Source organism: Meleagris gallopavo, chromosome 10, assembly GCF_000146605.3.
Source record: "Meleagris gallopavo isolate NT-WF06-2002-E0010 breed Aviagen turkey brand Nicholas breeding stock chromosome 10, Turkey_5.1, whole genome shotgun sequence".
NCBI classification, from domain to species: Eukaryota; Metazoa; Chordata; class Aves; order Galliformes; family Phasianidae; genus Meleagris; species Meleagris gallopavo.
Window position 1 is genome coordinate 2,976,420 of NC_015020.2, and position 19,596 is coordinate 2,996,015.

Consider the following 19,596-nt stretch of genomic DNA (forward strand, 5'->3'; position numbering starts at 1 on the left):
AATGCTTTTTCTCTTCTTGTCTGCTTAGTACCAATTAACTTCATCTCTGCAGCTGTGCATTAATTTGTCATAAATCCATCTTCAGTGCATCACTAGTAAGTCAGAAACCTGTTTTCATGATCATGATTTGTGAGTTAAAATTCGTTTTCCTCTTGTGTTGTATGAAACAGCTGTCCTAGCCTAGGCTGCGTAATTCAATCCAACACAGCATATTTTGTCCTGGTTTATTAGCACAAATTCACGATGGCTGTTTTGGAAAAAGAGCTATGGTTTTATCTTAAGGACTTCATGCTAGAATAGTTAATTCAGCCTCGCAAATCCTTGGCACTTGACTTTCATCTTTTAGAACAAAACACGGACTGTGATTCGATACCTTGAAGTCAGCAAAACAAAATGGTACTTTTTAGCAGCAGTGTTTACTTTGATCAGTTTTCAACTTTTGTGCCCTTGCCTTTCACGTAGTACAGATTGCTTTAGCAGAGTAATGGGGCAGGAGCCCATGGACTGTTTTTGTAGTTGGTTGCTGTGGTGATACTCAGCCATCCATGAAACTGTGATCTCCAGGGAGACAGAGCTGCCACAGCCGCCCCAACCTTGCTGCTATCACATGCATCTGCGGAGACCTTAAAGGAACTTTGCAAACTGTGTCGACAGACGGTAGTGATGAGCTTGAGCCCATGCAAACTGAGCTGGCTAAATAATGCCAGCTTCTGTCCAATAGACATGATGTCTATGAAACGTGTCTTTTTGAAGTGTTTTTTTAGAACAGTTTTCATAAAATATAGTGAAAGATTCATTCTGGAAGAAAGGCAAAGCTGCTCTGGGGCTCATTTCCTAGTCATAGTTGCATCCTTTGTTTGTATGCACATTTTAATGAATTGGTAGGTTTTGTTGTACACATTTTTAGAATAGCCTTAATTAATTTATTTTTTTTAACCTATGACCAACTCGTTGTATTCTTCACAAATTAGTCACTTATTTGAAGCAGTGACTTGCATGCAAAAGGGAACTGCGAAGAACAGACCTAAGCCAGGAAGAGCAGCTTTGCTCTGCAAACAGCAAACAGCAAACAGCTCCTGCACCTGAGCCTTCCTGAAATGTGCAGGGGATCATGCTGCTACACACCAGCTCAGTACTCAAATTTGCAAGCAGCAAACACTGTGTTGGACCACAGTGGCTTATTTCCCTGTACTGTTATTATGTTGCTGTCTGCTTGGTTAATGTGCTGTTCATTCACATGTTTTAAAAATAATATGGACAGAGCAGTAGCAGCTGGTTGTTAAATGGACTGGGTGCTTTAGTATACTAAATGGTGCTGGTTTAGTTTTCTCTTGGTATTTTTTGACCAAACTGCTCTTGTAGAGCTGTCTGACAAGCTGAGGTGCGTTGCTGAGAAGCACAAAATGTGTGTATTTTATGAGTTTGTGTCAGCTTACAAGAGTGCATGGAGAATATCTCTATAGATCCATCATTTTGAATAATAATAAGCCTCTGTGGGAGGTTCAGAAAAGTAATGGATTTTACCATTGTGCTTATTAATGGGTTCAGCATTTTGCGTGTCTTCTTATGTAGCTGTACGGAGCTGAACGCACTAATTTCCAATGGGGTTTCTGGGCAATGCCTCACATGAATATTTAATAGTGTGAGTTCTGACAGAGAGAATGATAAAAAGGAAGGAAAAACTTCTAGTTTGCTCTTCTGCTATAAATTAGGAACATTTTGTTGGTGGTTTGGAAATATCCAGTACCTTTCTGTTAATGTATGCAGTGTTTAGAAGGTGCTATGAACTGTCTAGACATTTGAAAAAGAATGTGCCCTGAAGAGCTCACAAACTAGGATGAGAAAGGAGAAAAACGTGACTGGGAGAAAGGGAGCATCATGTCTAACTCAGCTGATATATGGGTTCCTAGGTGGAGAGTGGAGGCACTCTAGCAGAAATGACTTGTTTTTTTTCACAGGAGCACTTGATTTGCTTATGAAAAATTAAATTTTGGGTTAACGTCTTATAGCTTTTCTTATGGATCAGCCTGCACTTTTCATGCAGAAATGTAGGAAAAATTCATTGTGGGACTCAAGTTATGCAACAATTCCAGCTAAGGCATTCATAGATATACCACCAGTTCTGAACAACTTTATTTCCTTAGATACCATATCTTCATAGGTAGACACAATCATATATGTATTTTGTGTTATATACATACTTCTAATAGCAACTAGGAAATCAAATAGTAGATCCAGTTGCAAAGATTCTGAATTTCTTTCTAAAGTGGTATGTTTTCTCTTTATGCTCCCTCATGTGACCAAACTAACAGTCGGAAATCTTCATGAAGTCTAAAACATCTGTCTTGTCTGGTAGATGTTGGCTTCAGATAATCCTGTCTGACATCAGTTGAAACAGAGATACTTCTCCATTTTCTAATTACCCATCGGATTTGGCCTAATTATCTCTGAGATGAAGTGTTCAGTGTGTTGTATGTGTTTTTTATAATAGTTTGTTTTTAATAAAGAGATTTTAAATAGCAAGAATTTTGAAAATGTCTATAGGAGCATCTTTCAATTAAATCAGCATTCTAATAAAAACACAAGCAGTGTGCAAACATAAACTGTGTGCCCCAACTAGCCCGTGTCAGGAGATTGTTAATATTTTTCTATTCTTGGTTATTTAGGTACAGAAACCTAAATTGTAGCTTACTTTATTAATATTTACATTAGCCTGAGCTAAGTTTGGGATAAGAGGAAGCCAGTTATCATTTGACTGTGAAAACATGGCTATGGATGCATACAATAAGATTGGAGAAACACAATATTCACCGCATTTAGTGTAGGAGACTTTTTTGTTGGCAGATTTGAGTTTGTAGAGTTTGCAGTCAGATGTACTGTATGCCATTTGGAACTGAAAAACAATATCAGACTAAAATTTGAACTTGTTTGCCAGATAAGGACTGCGAAAGATAAAACTTGGCTTCTTTGGTAAATTTAGATTACAATATTTGTATTGCTGTTTAAGAAAACTGTATTACATAAGCCCAGAACAAGATAATTATGTTTAATTGTTTAAATAGCTTATTGCTAATTAGTCATGATTACAGCTGAAAAAACAAAAGAATTAATGAAAGCTTTTTACTAGTAGTAAATTTAATAGCAGTTCTAAACTTTTTCCACTTGCAGCTCTTTCTATTTCTAGATGGAGCAACCAAGTGGGAGACTTATAAAAACAAGGAGTTTTATCTTATTTTTTTCAGCTAATCGAATTATTTTTACTTTATAGCCTGATACTTCAAAGCAGTTTTTATAACTAAGATCATGACTGCTTGATATCTGAAGTCTGTGTCATCCTCTGTTACCATTCAGAGTGCTAATGTCCTTCAGTTTCCTAAAAGGAGCTATTTTATTCTTCTGAAGCTGAAAATGGAAAGAAATGCTGTCCTCGGAACACGAAAGTAAACTGTGGTACTTCATGCTTTCTTCTGGAAATGCATAGATACAAATAGGCCACCTGTACAGAGAAATCAACTGCTTAGAGATGTGGCTGCATTTACTTGGGGAATGGGGTTGGTTAGCCTTTCTGCAGTCAGTTGGCATTGCCCAATGTGCACTTGGTCCTGGAAAGAACAAATTATTTCTTCAGAGCAAATGTGTAGGTTCAACCATTTGATTGTAAAATCTCAGTTCTTTTTTCTTTTTTTGAAAACATTTTAAGCAACGATGGACATCTGATACTCAGTTTGGTTTCTAGCTTCTGTCTGGTTACATGAATCTGCATTTACTTTAATAATAAACTGGTATTTACCACTGTGTAAGAGTAATGCAATAAACAATGCATTTAGTTTCTCTAGCAGGAGACAAAACTCATTCTGAATTACCTGTGTGCTCTGTTTTCTGAGCCATCCTGAGTTTTGTGATTGTGTGCATGTTCAAAGAGCTGTGGTTCTTTGTCAGGGAACCCACCTTCAGTCCACTGCTGAGCTGTAATCTTGCCTTCTTGTTGTGTGTGCTATGTGATCTCCCAATGCTTTTTTTCAATAAAGCAGAGTGTATAAATATGCCAAATGCTGACTTTTAGTAAACTTACTAGTGACTGTAACAATACTGTGATGTCACTTACGAGTTGTCATATACTAAAACCTGACAGAACGTTCTCTTTCATGCACTGAATTTTGCCCAGCATTGACAGCAGCACTGACAATGAGTGGGACTGGGCAGGAAGGGCTTCCAGAAAAACAAACTGAATGTTTAAAAAGTCACCTCTTAGTTTTCCTCACATTTTTGATGCTCGCTTCCCTGGATTCACATTCACCATGTACTATTTTTTGTCCATGATGGTAATAAGCATTTTCTTCTGTTTTGTGTTTGTTTAGTTTATTTTGCAGGTTAGAATTATGCCCTAATAGCATAATTAGACGAGGTTTTGTACTCTAAGCCAGTTTTGTAGGCTACCATCAGAAATTGGAGTTTTCTTTTCTGTTCTTTTTATCTTCTTGTTCTCCAGCTCTCAGCTTAGTGGTTTGACCTTTTGTGTAAGCTATTTTTCATCAGCATTTGCCAAGGTTTTCTTAAACACTTTAGCAGTGCTTTGCAAGCATAGAGCAGAAATGTTAACTATTTCATTCTTTATTTTATCCGTACTCTGTTGACTGACTTTTTTTGGGAAGTAGAGGAGTCCATAATCTCGGTATAGAAGGTCTGAATGCTGGGAGCTGTAAAGTATATAAAAGTGACTTCTGATTCATTGTTTCAAATTCCACTTTTGTTTTGAAACTTGTAATGCAGTACTCGTGCATTTCTTTATTTCTCTGTAGGTCACATTACACTTGACTCCAATTTCATCAGTGCATATTCACCAGAAGCCTCTGGTGTTTCTTCTCAACTCGCCTTTGCCTCTGGTCTGGAAGCTAAAAACGGAAAGACTGGCACCTGGAATCCGCAGAGTTTTCTTTGTAAGTATACATGGTCCTCTGGCCTGCTCTGTATCATAGCTATTTGTCACACAAAGCATAGAGTTAATGGCATTCATTTGGAAAATTTTTCAACATATGTTAAAAAAGGCAAGTTAACAGGAGGTCAAGTTTCAGTGTCAGGCTCTGGGGAACAGTTAGGTGGTAGGGCAAAGCAGTTTGGAAAAAGTACCCAATTACCTGTTATATGAATTCAAGTAAAAGGAACCAAAATTGCTTTTTTTAATAATCTGCATATTGGGTAGTTATTAACAGCAGCAGCAATTCCAGTTCAAGAAGTTGTGAGGTTATAATAGATTGCCTGTTCTGATTAGAAGTTTGATAATACAGTGCAAAAACCCCTCAAAGCAATGGGAAATGTTAGGTTGAATGCCAGTTGTGTGGTCTGTGAACAAACAAAAATTTGTATGTATTGAGTTCAAGATATGTTTGTTTCTAGTGAAGCTTGATCTATTGAAATGACCAAACTAAGCCTAGAATGAAGTCATTTTTATTTCTCAGAAGGACTGGAGTACTGCTTAAAATGTAAGATCCAAATATTACCTAGTATTTGTAAATCATGTCCATACAATTTGCCAGGACATTCAAGTTTGCTATTTGTAGTGAAACAGACAAGTTGTTTGGATTAAATTTTTAATGTGTGACATCATGTCTAATCATGAGTTGTCTTTATTAAAGTTGCAGCTTTTACTATGCTCAACTCTAATTGCAGAACTAAACTTGATTATTTTTAGCTATGTCCTTATAGGGTTCAGTTTTGCTCTTCCAGCATAGCTGACCGTGGTAGGCATTGACTGCTTCTGCACTACCTGATGGGAGGGAACTCCATGGTGTCACTCTGCATCAGCAGGAGAACGTGCTTTGTGCTGCTGCAGTTAGCACACTGGGAAGGGACACTTGTCTCTGTTGACTTGGTGTAATGGTGACTCTATAAAGTTCTCTAGGAGTCCTGTTGTTCACAGGATACCAAAAGTTTTTCTGGGATTGATTTCTTTTTCCTTCTATCAAGTTACAAGAGTAGAAAGACTTTTAGTATTTTGACTTGTGAAGGACTCTATCCTATTCCCAGTGCAATTTGTTACTGGCAGGTGTTTTAAATAAAAAAAATAATATTGTATTTTAAAGGTGTTCTCAATCTCAATTTTTCTCACTAATATTTTAGAGGCTCTTAACTGTTATCTTCTTGTTGACCGTTTGTGGTATGTGCCCTTAACGCAGCCAGCACAGTTCAGATCTGCTCAGAAACTGACTGAAGATGATGATGAACAGCAGTATCATAAGAGTCCTCATTCTTCTTGTGGCCAAAAGAAACTGCACCTTTCACCAGTTAATCAAGATTTAGTCATATTTTCAGTTTAGTTTTGATCTCCTCCTGCGGTTGCTATACCATCACTCCCATTTCAATTCAGCTAATTTGTTTTCAGCCCTCTCTTCTCCCCTCTTCAGCATTTTCCTTCTTCCTTTGCCTTGACTTTGGAATTGAAGAGACTCTGCTGAGAGCCATCAATTTCTGCTCAGCAGACCATGCCAGTGTTCAGACTGTGGCTGTGCTGAACTTGCTTAGCTTGGCTCAGTGGCCTGCAGTAAGGCACGGAAACAATAGGAATGTGCCTAAGGCCTTAGCTGCCAAAACTGTACGATTAGCCAAGTGTTTGCTTCAGAAAAGTGCTTCAATCTCTTCTGACTCAAAACAGACCTGAAAACAAAAACAGTCTTGAAAACTTGAGCAGCAGCACTAATGATTTGTGCCAAAAAAAGACATTATAAGTTAATTTCAATCTCTTATCAGGGACTCATCAACCTTCCTATTCCTCGTATACCAGTTTCTCAGTAGTTATGACTTGTGTTAGTTGGCTGAATAACTTAACCTGTGGTAATAGACTATTGCCCTTCCACAGTTCCACTCTGTTCAAAAAGATATATATGTTGTTTTGTCTATATGTTTCTTTCGAAAACTAAAACAACACAGAATCATGTGGCACAGAAAACTATGGGAAATGGAGAAAAAATCTTGACTTGTGGACAGGTGTACCACCCCTCAAAGAAATAGATCAGCTCTAGTTTGGCAGCAGAACTGCTTGTCTGTATTAGGCCATGCCACACTGCAGTCACTAGTGCAGCCTCTGACCTGAAGAAGTGATCTGCCTCTTTGCAGAATCAGGGGTTTTTATTTCCAGGTACTTCCAGGTGAGTCATGGAGCAGATGGATATACCTCTTCTACTCTCCCTTCTTCCTTACCAAAGCCCTCAATAAGTTTCAGAGAATTAAGCTTCAGTGTGTAAATCACAGCCTTAACAAGCATGGGATGCAGAATTGGCTTCATTGGCTCATCTTGTTTGAAAATACTTGGCTTATACATGTACTTCTGCAGTTACATCTTGTTCGTTCTCCTTACGTTTACAAGCCAGAAAACAGGGTATTTTGAATCATAAAGGATTTCAAATATAAAAATATGTTTTGATGTCTGTGAATTCTATGCTCAAAACAGGAATGTGTGTCATGCATACCATAGGAGTGTCATAACTATTGTGTCTGTCTCTATGGAAGCCTGAGGCATGATAATCATTGTCTTTCCAGCTTCTCTTTCAGACATTTCATACAATATGTTCATTCACAATTTTATTAATATACTGTATGTAAATTGTGAATTGCAATGTTTTATTGATTGAGCCTAGTTAGTAAGTAAAAATGTTTAATTGGCAACTTCTGGGACTTGTTAGTGGTAAAGAAAACACTCCTGGAGCCAAGTCCTGACTGTTTATTTCTTACAATTACTAACTGTTAAATTTGCCCCTGTATAGCACCATAATAAAGTTTTTAAGTCGTTACAGGGAAGTTATTTGAATAAATAAATACACAAATTATATTAAAAGATCAAAAGCTCTTTCTAAAAAGGGAGGTAACTCTAGGATATGAGCAGATAATAAAACAATCTGTGAAATGCTGTTAGTACCCTTGTACAGGTGGAGAAAATAATGTTTGCTGAGGTTAAACAATATTTCTGTTGTAGCAGAGAGTAGAACTATGACTGTATATTCTTGGTATCCTTGTTAGAAAGATATTCTGCTCCCCTCAGTCTGAATTCATTGTTTGAGTTTCCACTGCAAAGGTTAGTTGAAGAGAACAAAGATAAGTGGTCTCAGATTGCTTGCTGATTATTTTTTAAAATTATTTTATCTCTCTATCTGTATATGTGGAAAAGAATGAAAAGATTTAAAGCTTGTGTCAACATATACTCAGAAGACCAGGAGAGCATACAGTAGTAGTTCTGAGTCAGTCTGGAGTTGACCTTCTTTCCATATAGCTAAAAGCTTGCATTGTTGACTTGGGTCAGGTCCTCCATTAAGCAGATGGTTAAAATGGATGGTGGAGAAAATCTGTCCTCCAGGCACATGCTTAAACTGTAGAAGAAAGTACAAAGTACTTTGTAAATTATTATTTTTTTTCCCCAAACAGTGCAATGGATGGAAGCACAGTGATGCTTACAGTACTTTGGAGGAAGGCATCTGGGATGGTTCTTAAGGGATTTCTTTGCTTGTTCATTGCCTTTTTGCTGTTATTGTACTGATTTCTGCATCTGTAAACCAGACAAAACATTAGTGAATAGTCCTAAGAAAAAATGTTGGCATTTCAATCAAAACTAACTTAAGATATCTAAATAATAATTATTTTCCTGATAGGTTCATTTGTTAGTTATATAAATGCAATTCATGAATTCACTTTGAGCTGCCTTGAATTGCATTCAGCTGAGTTACTCACACAGTAATTATCTATATGGAGAGTGAAAAGGAACTACATAATATGGAGAAGGGAGAGCCAGTAAATAGGAGAAGTAAAATAGACATGTTCTGTATTCTCAAGTCAAAAGTGATGCAGTAATGATTATAGAAGTGTAATGCTTTGTTTGGTATACATAATATTTCAGTGCTGTGCAAGATAAGGAGGTCAGGTGTGTTTCAATAGCCATATTTTAGTGCACAAGCGTTCTTGTAAACTACAGATAATTCTCTTGTGCTTTGCATACTTTTTTAAGTAAAAGTACTTACATAGAAAATAAATTAGAAAACAGATGCTTTTCCTGAGCTTTGACCCCTGTTGTAGCTGAGTTCTCTCAGGTTACCTGGGAGTAGGCAGAAGGATGGAGAGTGATTATTGAAGCTGTGGGAGTGCCAAAAAGGGCAAATTTCTGCATGAGAGTTACAGAAATTAAGTAGATGGTGACTGTGTGGTACGGCGTTAATGTTGCGTCTGGGTTAGATAAGATTATTTTAAAAGACTCTATGTGAGTTATACATATCTTGATGGGTTAAGTTGGTGGTGCCAGGAAAATTACTGTGATTTTAGTACAGCAAGTCCTGAATTTATTCTTCTGATGCTGAAAATCAACATACCTGATTATCATGCTATTTTAATCTGAAAACATCTGAAATGTGTAAGTGCATGAAGTTTGCCTGACCTAAGTCGTTGAAAATCACCACTTTGACTACTGATGTATCTAGTCATATTAGTCTGATTGGATATTCTTACGTTCTTACAAAAATACAATAGCTTGGGGACTGGGCCCTTCCTGTTGGAGAGTTCCTAGGCTGAACCATCAGCCCCTCTAGGAAGAGCAGCATGCAGATGGGAAAATCTACTTAGTTCAGCAAGGGGAATATTTAGCACCTGTGCTAAATACTGCTTTTTCTTCAGTAGGAAGTGATGCCAGAACTGTACCGGAAAGAGGCAGAGGAAGAGAGAGTGCATCTTCACTAGGGATTAGCCTAGTTAGATTACAACAGATCTCAATTTTATGTAAGCTAGACAACACCTGCAGAAAATACTTCTACCTTTGATCCTTTTACAGGCCAATTTTGCAGAAAAACCTGACCAGACTTTTCCCACCACCACACTTTTAAATTTCTGTATAACAAAATAATTTCCTCCCTTCCCCCGAAGTCATTATTTCACTCCTTCCCTAAAAGCAGTTTATTAAGAACATGTCTTGGCAGAAAACCAGAAGGTTTATGAAGCTGCCCAGAAAGAGGGTTTTGCAGATGCTGCTCACTAGTGATTTCTCTCTTCAGATTTGTTAGCTTTCTCAATTGCTTTTATAGCCTAGGAACGTCTTTTATTGGGCACGTGAAACTAATCAGAAATAAATGGAAAAAAATGGACCCCAATCCTTTTTGCTTTCCTGAGAGAAATCACTGTTAGAGTAGATTCCCCGCCTTCTCCTCCCCTCAGAAGTCTGAATATCTACTTCATAGTATTGCTTATAGTATTTGGTTCAGGATGTGGTGCTTCAGCTCTTTCTCTGAGTTAGTTATTCAGGTAATTGGCTGAATAAGAGTTATGGATGCAAAAGCACTTAAGAAGTGAATAACCTTACAGGAGGTTGGTAAAACAGAGGAAGCAACAGTAGTAAAAATAAATGCAAAACCAGATCATGTCTTGTTTTGAGATTTGAGGAGAAAAAAAAGAAGCTGTAAAGAAAAATAAGTGATAGATTGAGTTTAATTATTAGTCATTTGTTTATTTCTAAGAAGAAAAGAGGGATGTTCTTATTTTTTCAGCCAATTGCTAGTGTATTTCTTTTACTTCATATGGCTGACATATTTTGGGTCTCTGCCACCAAACCACAAGCTGCTCTATGGCTTGCACTGGGTTTTGGATGACTGACAAAACTGACTGAAAAACAAGTGCTATTTGTTTTCCTGTGCCTAGAATTTAACGGGAAATCAGGAGACTAAGTTTCCAATCACTTGCTAAACAGACCCAGATGCGAACAGAGCGCTCTGCTAGAGGAGTGAGAAAGGATAGGAAGTGCATGACTAGTGATAAATATAGTATAAATAGTGACCTTTCACTATTCAAAGTAAAATGCTGTAGATTTTCAGCGTTGTGTAACAGTGTAAAGAGGAATTTAAAAGGACGATTACATTTCTACAGAATCCTGGGTTTGTTTTTTGTTTAAATCTTCATAGTTCTACTTAGTAGCAGGAAATAATCCCATGGTTGCCCTTTTCCACTTGGCAGAGTTCATATTTCCCCTTCCCCTTCCCATACCATTTCTGTACTTTTTGGAAGGAATGTGAAAATACCATTAAGTGTCTAATTAAAAGCATTGTTTAGTAAACTAACTTTTATTATGCTTGTCACAACAGTAAAATTCCTCAGTGACTTTCTCATTTGGCCTGATTTACCCCCTGACAAAATCATGCTTTTCTAGTCTATATAACTGTTTTCCTCCCAGAAATTTCAGAGACTATATGTGAGAGCTGTTCTTGGCAATCAACTGGAAGAATTTTGTCAGAAGTAGAAATGGTAGAAAATGAGAGTGCTTAATACATGTTTAACAGTGTTGCATTGCCTGCCTTCAATAAAGTGGAATGTGAAAGAGCACAATAGTTCTAGTAAAGCATCTTTAAATACTTGGATTTTTTTGATTCAAAAGTTCCTTCAGGAAATGTTGGAGAGGAGAATTGATATTTTTGACTTATGAAGCTATGTTCATTGCAAAGAATTCTGTATGTGGTAGCATGATGTCCCAAAACAGGGGACTTTTTTTGCAGTACAGAAGTATCTTTTGCTTTCAGTGTAAAGCACTTTCATTTGGAAAGAAATGTTTCAAAATTCCCAAGTTGCTGGTAAATACCAGAGGAATCTATGCAAGTCTATGTGCCTTAGTTTCTCCTTTCATGGAATGGTCAGGCCCTATTCTTTTTTTGAGCTTGGTTTGCTAAGGCTGTCACATTTAAGCCATTTTTCAAAACTCACGCTTTGTGCTTGGTGTTTTATTAAGCTTCAAGGGTGGGCTGTCTTCATGGGTCATGGCTCCAACAAAAGCTTTGTGTGCATCCTGGGCTTTACGTTAAATCAAGTTGCAAGAACAAGGAAAGAAATAACATTCTGGCACTTGGAGATTGGAGTAGACCCATTCTGCAATAGGCTGAAGTGTTTGGAGCCAGATTCCTGTGCTGATTTTTGTCTCTTCTGTATTGTCATAGTTCTTTCCTGTCCTCGCTTGCTTCAGTTGATGGGGGTTTTGCAAGTGGAAGTTCATAGAAGCAAGCAGCACATTTTGGCAGACTACTGGTGTTAGTGATGCAGAGATAATAAATCACAACAGGTTGTTATTCAGTCACTAATTCCAGTGGAAAGTATAGCTACACTTGCCTAGATATGCTTTAATTCACCCCTTCTCTAGCTAGATTGAATCTAGCTTGAAAAAATCCCTGAAAAAGCCTCTGCTACCTTATTTTGTTCAGATCAACTGAATGTGTTGAACCTATTAAGATGGTATTAGATTACTGTGAGGTGAGTGAACAGTTATCTGTATATGTTAAACTCCTGCTGAGCCCTAAACTTTGGGGTCAGATTTACCCTTCATGTCTTTTTTTTTTCTTTCCTTTTTATCATGATTCTTTCTATGGTGGTTCTGAAAATTGAACTTGCTTTGATGTGGTTTCAACTTAGATGGAAAATTTCTAGATTTTCTTTCCAGATGCATATAAATGTGCAAGTGTAATCCCACAAGGTTCTAATTCCTATCAGGTTCTTTGATAGTTGATGAATTCAACATCTTTTCAGAAGCAGAATTAAAATCTGCAGATAAGATAATGCTGTTTCTTTCACATTTGTTTTAAAAACAGTGAGAAATGGAAGTGGAATTTTGTCATGACTTTAAGCGGACTTGAGAACACCAAACTGAAATTGAGAAAAATATACTGCTATCTGAAAGCATCTTATCCCTGTTGTTTGTAGGAAATAATGCAAAGCTGATAGATGCTGCACAAATGTGCAGCATATTTTATGTTGCATCTTATTTCAAAAGCAGCCACTTACCAAGAAGAAAGTCCTGACTCTGTGTAGGCTGCTATGAAAGTCTGTGCAAGATTTTTACTTCTACTCTGAGTGGGTTTACTCCTCTCTGACATTTTCTGTCATGGGTCTGACACTATCTAGGAACATAAAAGGTGCTGCTTTTCTTCTGCTGATTTGTTTGCGCCATTATGGATGGCTTTGTTGGTCACTTGTGCTGGAGGGGCCTTGGTGAGTGACTGTTGCTGTGAGGGGAGGGAATGATTCATGCTGTGAACCTTAACTTTGTATTTGGAGTCAATGTCCAAAGGTATCTGACTCTCTCTCAAGACTAAATTATGAGCTTGCTTCCTACTTGGGTGTTCTGAGTTACAGCTACATTAAATTCTTAAAATGTCATAAAGCAAACAAAAAAAATATCCCCAATATACCAGGTTCAAAGAAAAGAAGAAAAAAGAAAGACACAGTACTTTAAAGAGAGAAGGAAATAGGTAAAATAAGAAACAGAAGTTGCTGTTTTGAGTGGCTGTAGTGACATGCTTACCAGTGAGATGACTTACGGCTGGTTCGGAGGTGTTCCTTCTGACGAGCAGTAATTTGCGCAGTTTGGCACTTAACGCCAGGTAGCTGATGTCCCAAGGTGCCTTGGCAGCACTGCAAGAACAATTTTTGTGAGACTGGAAAGTTTTCTTTAGAGACACATAAAGGTGGTTTTTTTTTTCCAGGATGAGAGATTCTTGAAGTTTCCTTGCCTCTGTACAATGCAAAGAAAATTCCTGTTTCTCCCAGGGACCACTGGTAGTGGGCACTGGGGACCACTAAGTTACATCTAGGTAGTAGTGTGTGTAATCAAAGTAGGTTCCTAAATATGTTTTATTGCTTGATAGAAAGCTCAGATTTTGGTAGCAAATGCAAGATGCTGCACTTGATCCTCATTCCGCCTGACAGCAGAGCCTTTTGAACTGCGTTCCTTGCTGTGGAATACTGCCATATGTGGACGGTGTATTTTGGGCCTACAAACTGACTTTCTGCATCAGACTTGGAAGTTCCTCATTTAGCCTCAGAGATGTGGCAAAGCGTGTAGATGACCTCAGCAACAGGGGGATGTTTCTGGTGCCATCATCTTTAATGCCCACACAGCAACAGGAAGAAATAGAGCTGGGGCGCTTTTTCCACTCTGCAACCTCTGGAAGTAACCACTGAAGAAGATGAAGTCAGAAGATAAGAGTGAACATGGTGGCGGTTTCTTAATCAACCATTAGGCTGAGTAATGTGTGCTCATGTTAAAATTGTTGACATATTTCTAAGCATGTAAAGCATTCTTTGGTTTGAATGCTCTGGCTGCCATGCCTGAAGTACTTCCAAGAGGGCTGCTTTTGTTTTTTTCTGAAGAGTAAACAGTTAATGTTCGAAGCAGGTGTTGAAACAGGGATGGTCACCTTTTTTGGAAGAGTTTGTTGAATTCTTTCCAGAAAAAATAATGTGCTTGGCCCACTTAACCTTGCCTTAGGTCCATGTAGTAAAAATCCTAACATTGGCAGGAACAGCAGAACTCTGCACTTCTTTTAAAAACGTAATAGTGAAACCATTAATTTCTAATACTCTTCAGTCTGTGATTAAAAAATAAATGATGATAAGCTTCATGTCTACATAAAGATGTTTACTATATGATCATTAGTTGAAGATGTTAGTGAGAGACTTCTTGGTGATTCTGCTTTTTGTCTCCCAGTTTCTCTCTAGTAAGACTCAGAAATTTGGGTGTGATGTTCATTGATAGGATCTGTTCTGCAGGAAAAACATTTGTCTTGCCCCAGAATTATGCTGAATATTTGCAAGTTTTAATTAGTAATAAATGGAAAACCAAGAGCTTTGAGGAAGAAACCTATTGTTAACAGACACTTAAATATTTCAAATCCTGAATAGAAAATACAGTGAAAATGCATTATTGCAAGCAAATGCATTTCTCTAGACAATATGTTAGAAACGTTAATATTTTCCTCTCAAATTTTCCTCAAATGTCTTAAAAGGTTACACTGATAATTCTTTTCTCTGACACTGACCATGGAAAATACCATCTATTATAAACTGTGCAAATGAACATCAATTGCTGTCACTCTTAGATGCACTGTAGGAATTTTTTGAGACAGTTAAGGAATCTTGGTTCCTGGCAGTGGAATGCCAGTATCTATCCAATATACTTGTAAAATAGTAACTGATGAAATCCTTAAATCCAGCAATTCTTACTCAAAGGAGAATTTTCTTTTTTAGGCCAGGACTCTACAAAGACGTCCCATATGTTTGGATAGAAAAGACAGCATAGTTAAGAGGTGCTGCATAGACTGTCTCCACATGACCTGTCTTGTACTGACAGTGTGGTCTTTGTCCTGTAAGACTGGGCCCACTATGATCCAATGTTAGAAGCATCATGAAAACCAATTCATGGTGCAACTGCTTCTAAGTAATGGAATTACAAAGTGAATACTATTTGCTAATATGTTGCCATCTGTTCCTAGTATTGTAGGAAAATCCTAGATTTTCTTTTATGGTAGACTACTTTCTTACTTGGGAAGGATGGTATTTTCTGTGTTACACAAGATAAGGACTAATTTAAAGGAAATGTGTTCTGATGGTCATATGAAAAACAAATAAGGGAGATCATTTGGAATTGAAACAAATATTAGTTTAAACTTTGAATGCTATTCTGGTGGGGAGAAAAACATCTTCTATTGAGCAGAGTGTGATACGTGGATAATAAATGCCAACATATTAGCTGGAAGCATGGAGAAGAACTTTTGAAATTCCTTCCACATGCCAAAGGGCATAATTTATATGTTTGCTTAGACAAATACTTGTATGTGCTAAACAAGCTGATATAGAACATCACAAAATAGTGTTGTGAACAGTAGATACAGAGAAGATAATGGCTGGTTGCTATTAGTTAATTTTATCTAATTGGAGCTTGACTTCATATAATTTGTTTAAATAATTGCTATTGATAAATTGTTTAAAAGGGTAGAGGGATACTTATCACCATTATCCTGTGATAGCGTGTAAATAATACTCAGAAGGGGTTGGAAATTGTTGCACTGTGCTTTTTACTCTTTTGATCAACGCTGTTAGTTTTGAATTCAAGGAAGTAATACACTTTTTTAACAAATAAATTAAGTTTACTAGAAAGCCTTGATGTTGCAGCAGTATATATTAATATTGGGATATTTTCTGCCTTCAGGCTTCTGTCTGACTTGTACTCAGGTGCAAGAACTCATACACTCTATATTTTGACAATTTTAAGCACTGTTTTAGTTTTTCTGGCCAAGACGTAAGTTAATACAACCTATTGATAATGATTTTTCTGAAGATGCAAATCATCTGCTTTATGTGCTAGATCAAAGCATTTCTTTTCTTACTCTGAGTAAAGCAGCAGTGTATATTTCTGTAGCCTGTCTCATTTCTTACCGTGTCTCTCCATTAGTCTTTTCACTGTACTTGAAACCTCATGTTCTTTCTGATTTGGAAGTTACTTCCAAATCAGGTTTATTGAGCTTCACATACTTCTCTCCCTTCACTTACCTGGTCTCTGTTTTTTAACCCTCTCCCATTTCCTTGCTGTCTTCCTGCTCCCCCCTTCTCCTATTCAGATTACGTGCAGCATTATTATACTACTGTCAGCAGCTGACATGAGAGTGGTTCAGAGACCCTTTGATTCAGCTGCCATATGCACTCCAGCCGAATGATAGTTGGAAACGCTGTGCTGTTTAAAACAAATACATTAAAGTAAATCTCTGCAAATTAATCATTATGCAGTTGTTAAAATGCATGAAATTTAGGCATGAAGTTGGAAGTAAGCTGTAAACATGCATCTAATTTGGGTGTGCCAGATTACGTTGCTTAAACGGACTGCATGTCTGTGTGGATAAGTGTACTGCATTAAAATTGTGTTTTTATTTTCATCAGGTGTCTTCAGGTTCCATTGTTTGGTTCGAGAAGGGAAATTTCTCTTTGTCAGCAGAAATGGAAGAAAAGAATTTTCCTGAGAGAAACGAACATCTGTTACAGTGGGCCCAGAAGGAATATGGAGCAGTAACGTCTTTCACCGAACTCAAAATATCAAGAAACATCTATATTAAAGTAGGAGAAGGTAAAACAAACAAAAAGAAAACTGGCAAACAAAACTCAACAGGAATATTGGAACTTCTCAATCTTGAGAATAAATTTAACTGCCATATTATTTCATTGTTTTTTGATTTTGATTGTTAAACAAACCTCTCATTTTCCAAAGAGATATGTTATGAAGAGGATAAGGCAGAGAAATAAAATCAAGTCTAAGGACCAGACGTTAGGTTTAGGTTTAGTCAGTTTTTAAATGAATTTTGGTGCCATAATTTTATGCTTATAAATGCAGGTACAAGATCATTGGCTATAATCTTACAAGAAAAAAAATTCACATTTTAAAAGAAATATACTACTCAGGGTGATTGTTTGGGTGCCTTCAAGATTCAAGTGTAGAACCTGAGGAAAGTTTCTAGAAACTTTCTGAGGGCTATTTCTAGAAATACCTGAGTTGTCTTTTGTTTTTCTTATTCCCTTGTATAAAGATACAGGCTACTCTGAGCAAAAATTTATTGTCTTTCTCATGCAGATAGGTCACCTCAGTCTGATCTGATGTCTTTGTGTATTTTTACCCTGAGGATCAAGATTTCCTATCCCTATGAGCTGGGCTAAACGGAGCCGGGAAAGTACTCCAGTGCCTGAGGGATTTCATGGCCCATGTTAGGGTGGGGCTTTAGCTGTATCTGTGCAGCTGAACAATATCAGAAAAATATAAAAATATGAATCTATGCAGTAGCTTCTGGCTCATGCTTACATTATCATGCTAAGGATATCTTCTGCAAGAGATTTGTATCTGAGCTGTTCTTAAACCATGGTGATACAACAGGCACAGCTTTTCTCTTCACTATGATCTTGGAATAAGGCTGTTGGTTTAGAAGAGTTTTATAAACTACTTATCTTTATTCAAATTTATTTTCTGGAACATATATAGATGGCAGAAGAAATTTATCAGCAAAAGCAACTTTCCATTATAGTATGAGATAATGAGGGGTGAAATTTGCTTCATTTGCAGGCATGAGTTGTCCTAAGATTTCAGTGTTCATTACTTAATGGCCTGTTTCAGTGTTCTTTTAGTTCTTTGAAGATGTCATTCAAGTCTAGGCTAAACTGAATGTAATGAGGATAAAAGCTGGTAAAAGTGAATTGGAACTGTTCTTTGCATTGCAGCTAGAGATCCAGCTGTTCTGAAATATTAGAAATCAGTAGAACACTTTTAACAAAGGTACTGAGCATTGACTAGCACCAGCAGACTTTTTAACTTAGTAGCAGTTCGGCAGTATTTCTAGAGAAACTCCTGCAGAGTAGAACTAGTTGGCTAGCAAAAAAAAAGCAAAAACCAAACCCAACGTCTTCTGTGGCAAAAACACCTAATCCTCACCACCTGTATACGATCATTAGATTTCTTGAAGTGTAAGCTTGTCCCCCAAATCAGAGCATGGCTGTGTTGGTTTTATCCAAAACCTGCCAAATTTGTAAAGGATTCCCCTGCATGATTTTTGTTCTGCTTGGCACCAGTCTTGTATTTTAATGCCAGAAGATCATTCAGAAATACATTTATTAGGTTATTAAAGTGCTCTTGGAACATATGTATGGGAGTAGTGGTCTCTATGTTACAGAGATAAGCATTCAATTAGATACATCAAAAAACATATAAAATTGTTTGTTGATTTGCTCATCTCCAGTCAAACAAAACAGCTAAATATGAGAGCTTTGCATCATGTTTAGAGTATATTTAAACACAGTTTAATTAGGAGTTAAGTACACAAAATGGAACTTGGCAAGCAACCAACATCAGTTTCTGAGAAGGCTCCTACAAACTAGCTCAACTGTAACCATATTTGATTTAGACTTTTTGGCCGAAGAAATAAAGGGGCGGGGGGAAGTGGAAAGATCATGCATGTGTATTCCTGCATAGGGGGAGGGTCAGTTCTTGAACTGTAGCAGTCATGCAAGAAGTTCTATGAAAAACACGTGGGACATGGACCTGATCTGCTTCTCTGCAGAGTGAACAATGGAATCAGTGAATTCCAAAAATCACAGTGTATGCTGATAGGCAGCTCAGGCTTTTCCTACAACACACTACGCAGTCAGTTGCCATCTGTGAATTCACGGCTAGTGTTACTCATAAAAGAAGAGGCTGCATGAATTCATTCACTGCTACACAGCTGATACAGATTTTAATGTGGGTAGTTAAATGAATGCTGCCATTTTATCTTTATTCAAGTTAAAAATATCTGAAATTGGAAGACGTAACATTTTAGAAGTTGGTGCTCTAGCTGAATACAAGGAGAAGAAAATTGCAGCCAGAGGAAAAAAAAAATCTGAAGAAGGATGATCTGTCATGGAATAAAACTGCTTCTGATGCCATGAGTCTCTGAAATCAGTTTTGAGGCTGTGAGTGAAAGGCAGCTGAGTATGGAAGCCTGTCAAAACTGGGTCGGGGCCAGGCACACCTGAATCTTATTGATTCCATCCATCAAGAGCCTGACTGTGGCTGATCCAAGCTCTGCAGGGGTGGTGAGCGCAGTGGAAACTTAAATAGGCTGGAGTGAGAATTTTGAGCTGGGAGGCCCACAGAGTAGGGGTGTTGTGGTCAGCTGGACTTTTGTGATAAAAGAGATGACAAAGTGATAGCCATGATAATTGCTATCAGATCCTAGAGGGCTGGACTGCTCACAGAAAAAGTGATGTTAGAGCATATTTTTCTGTAGAAAAGAAGCTGATTTA

The 19,596-nt window shown here is 37.4% G+C and overlaps 1 protein-coding gene across 1 annotated transcript in view; it reads left to right on the plus strand.

The window, feature by feature from the left end:
• Positions 1-19,596, plus strand: part of LOC100543835 (transforming growth factor beta receptor type 3) — a gene marked incomplete at its 5' end in the record, with an annotated part of 46,458 nt that overhangs the window by 12,267 nt on the left and 14,595 nt on the right. Inside the window, 2 exons of the mRNA XM_019618350.1 lie at positions 4,800-4,937; positions 16,714-16,897. Coding sequence (XP_019473895.1) covers positions 4,800-4,937; positions 16,714-16,897 — 322 coding nt within the window. The remainder of the gene's footprint in view (positions 1-4,799; positions 4,938-16,713; positions 16,898-19,596) is intronic.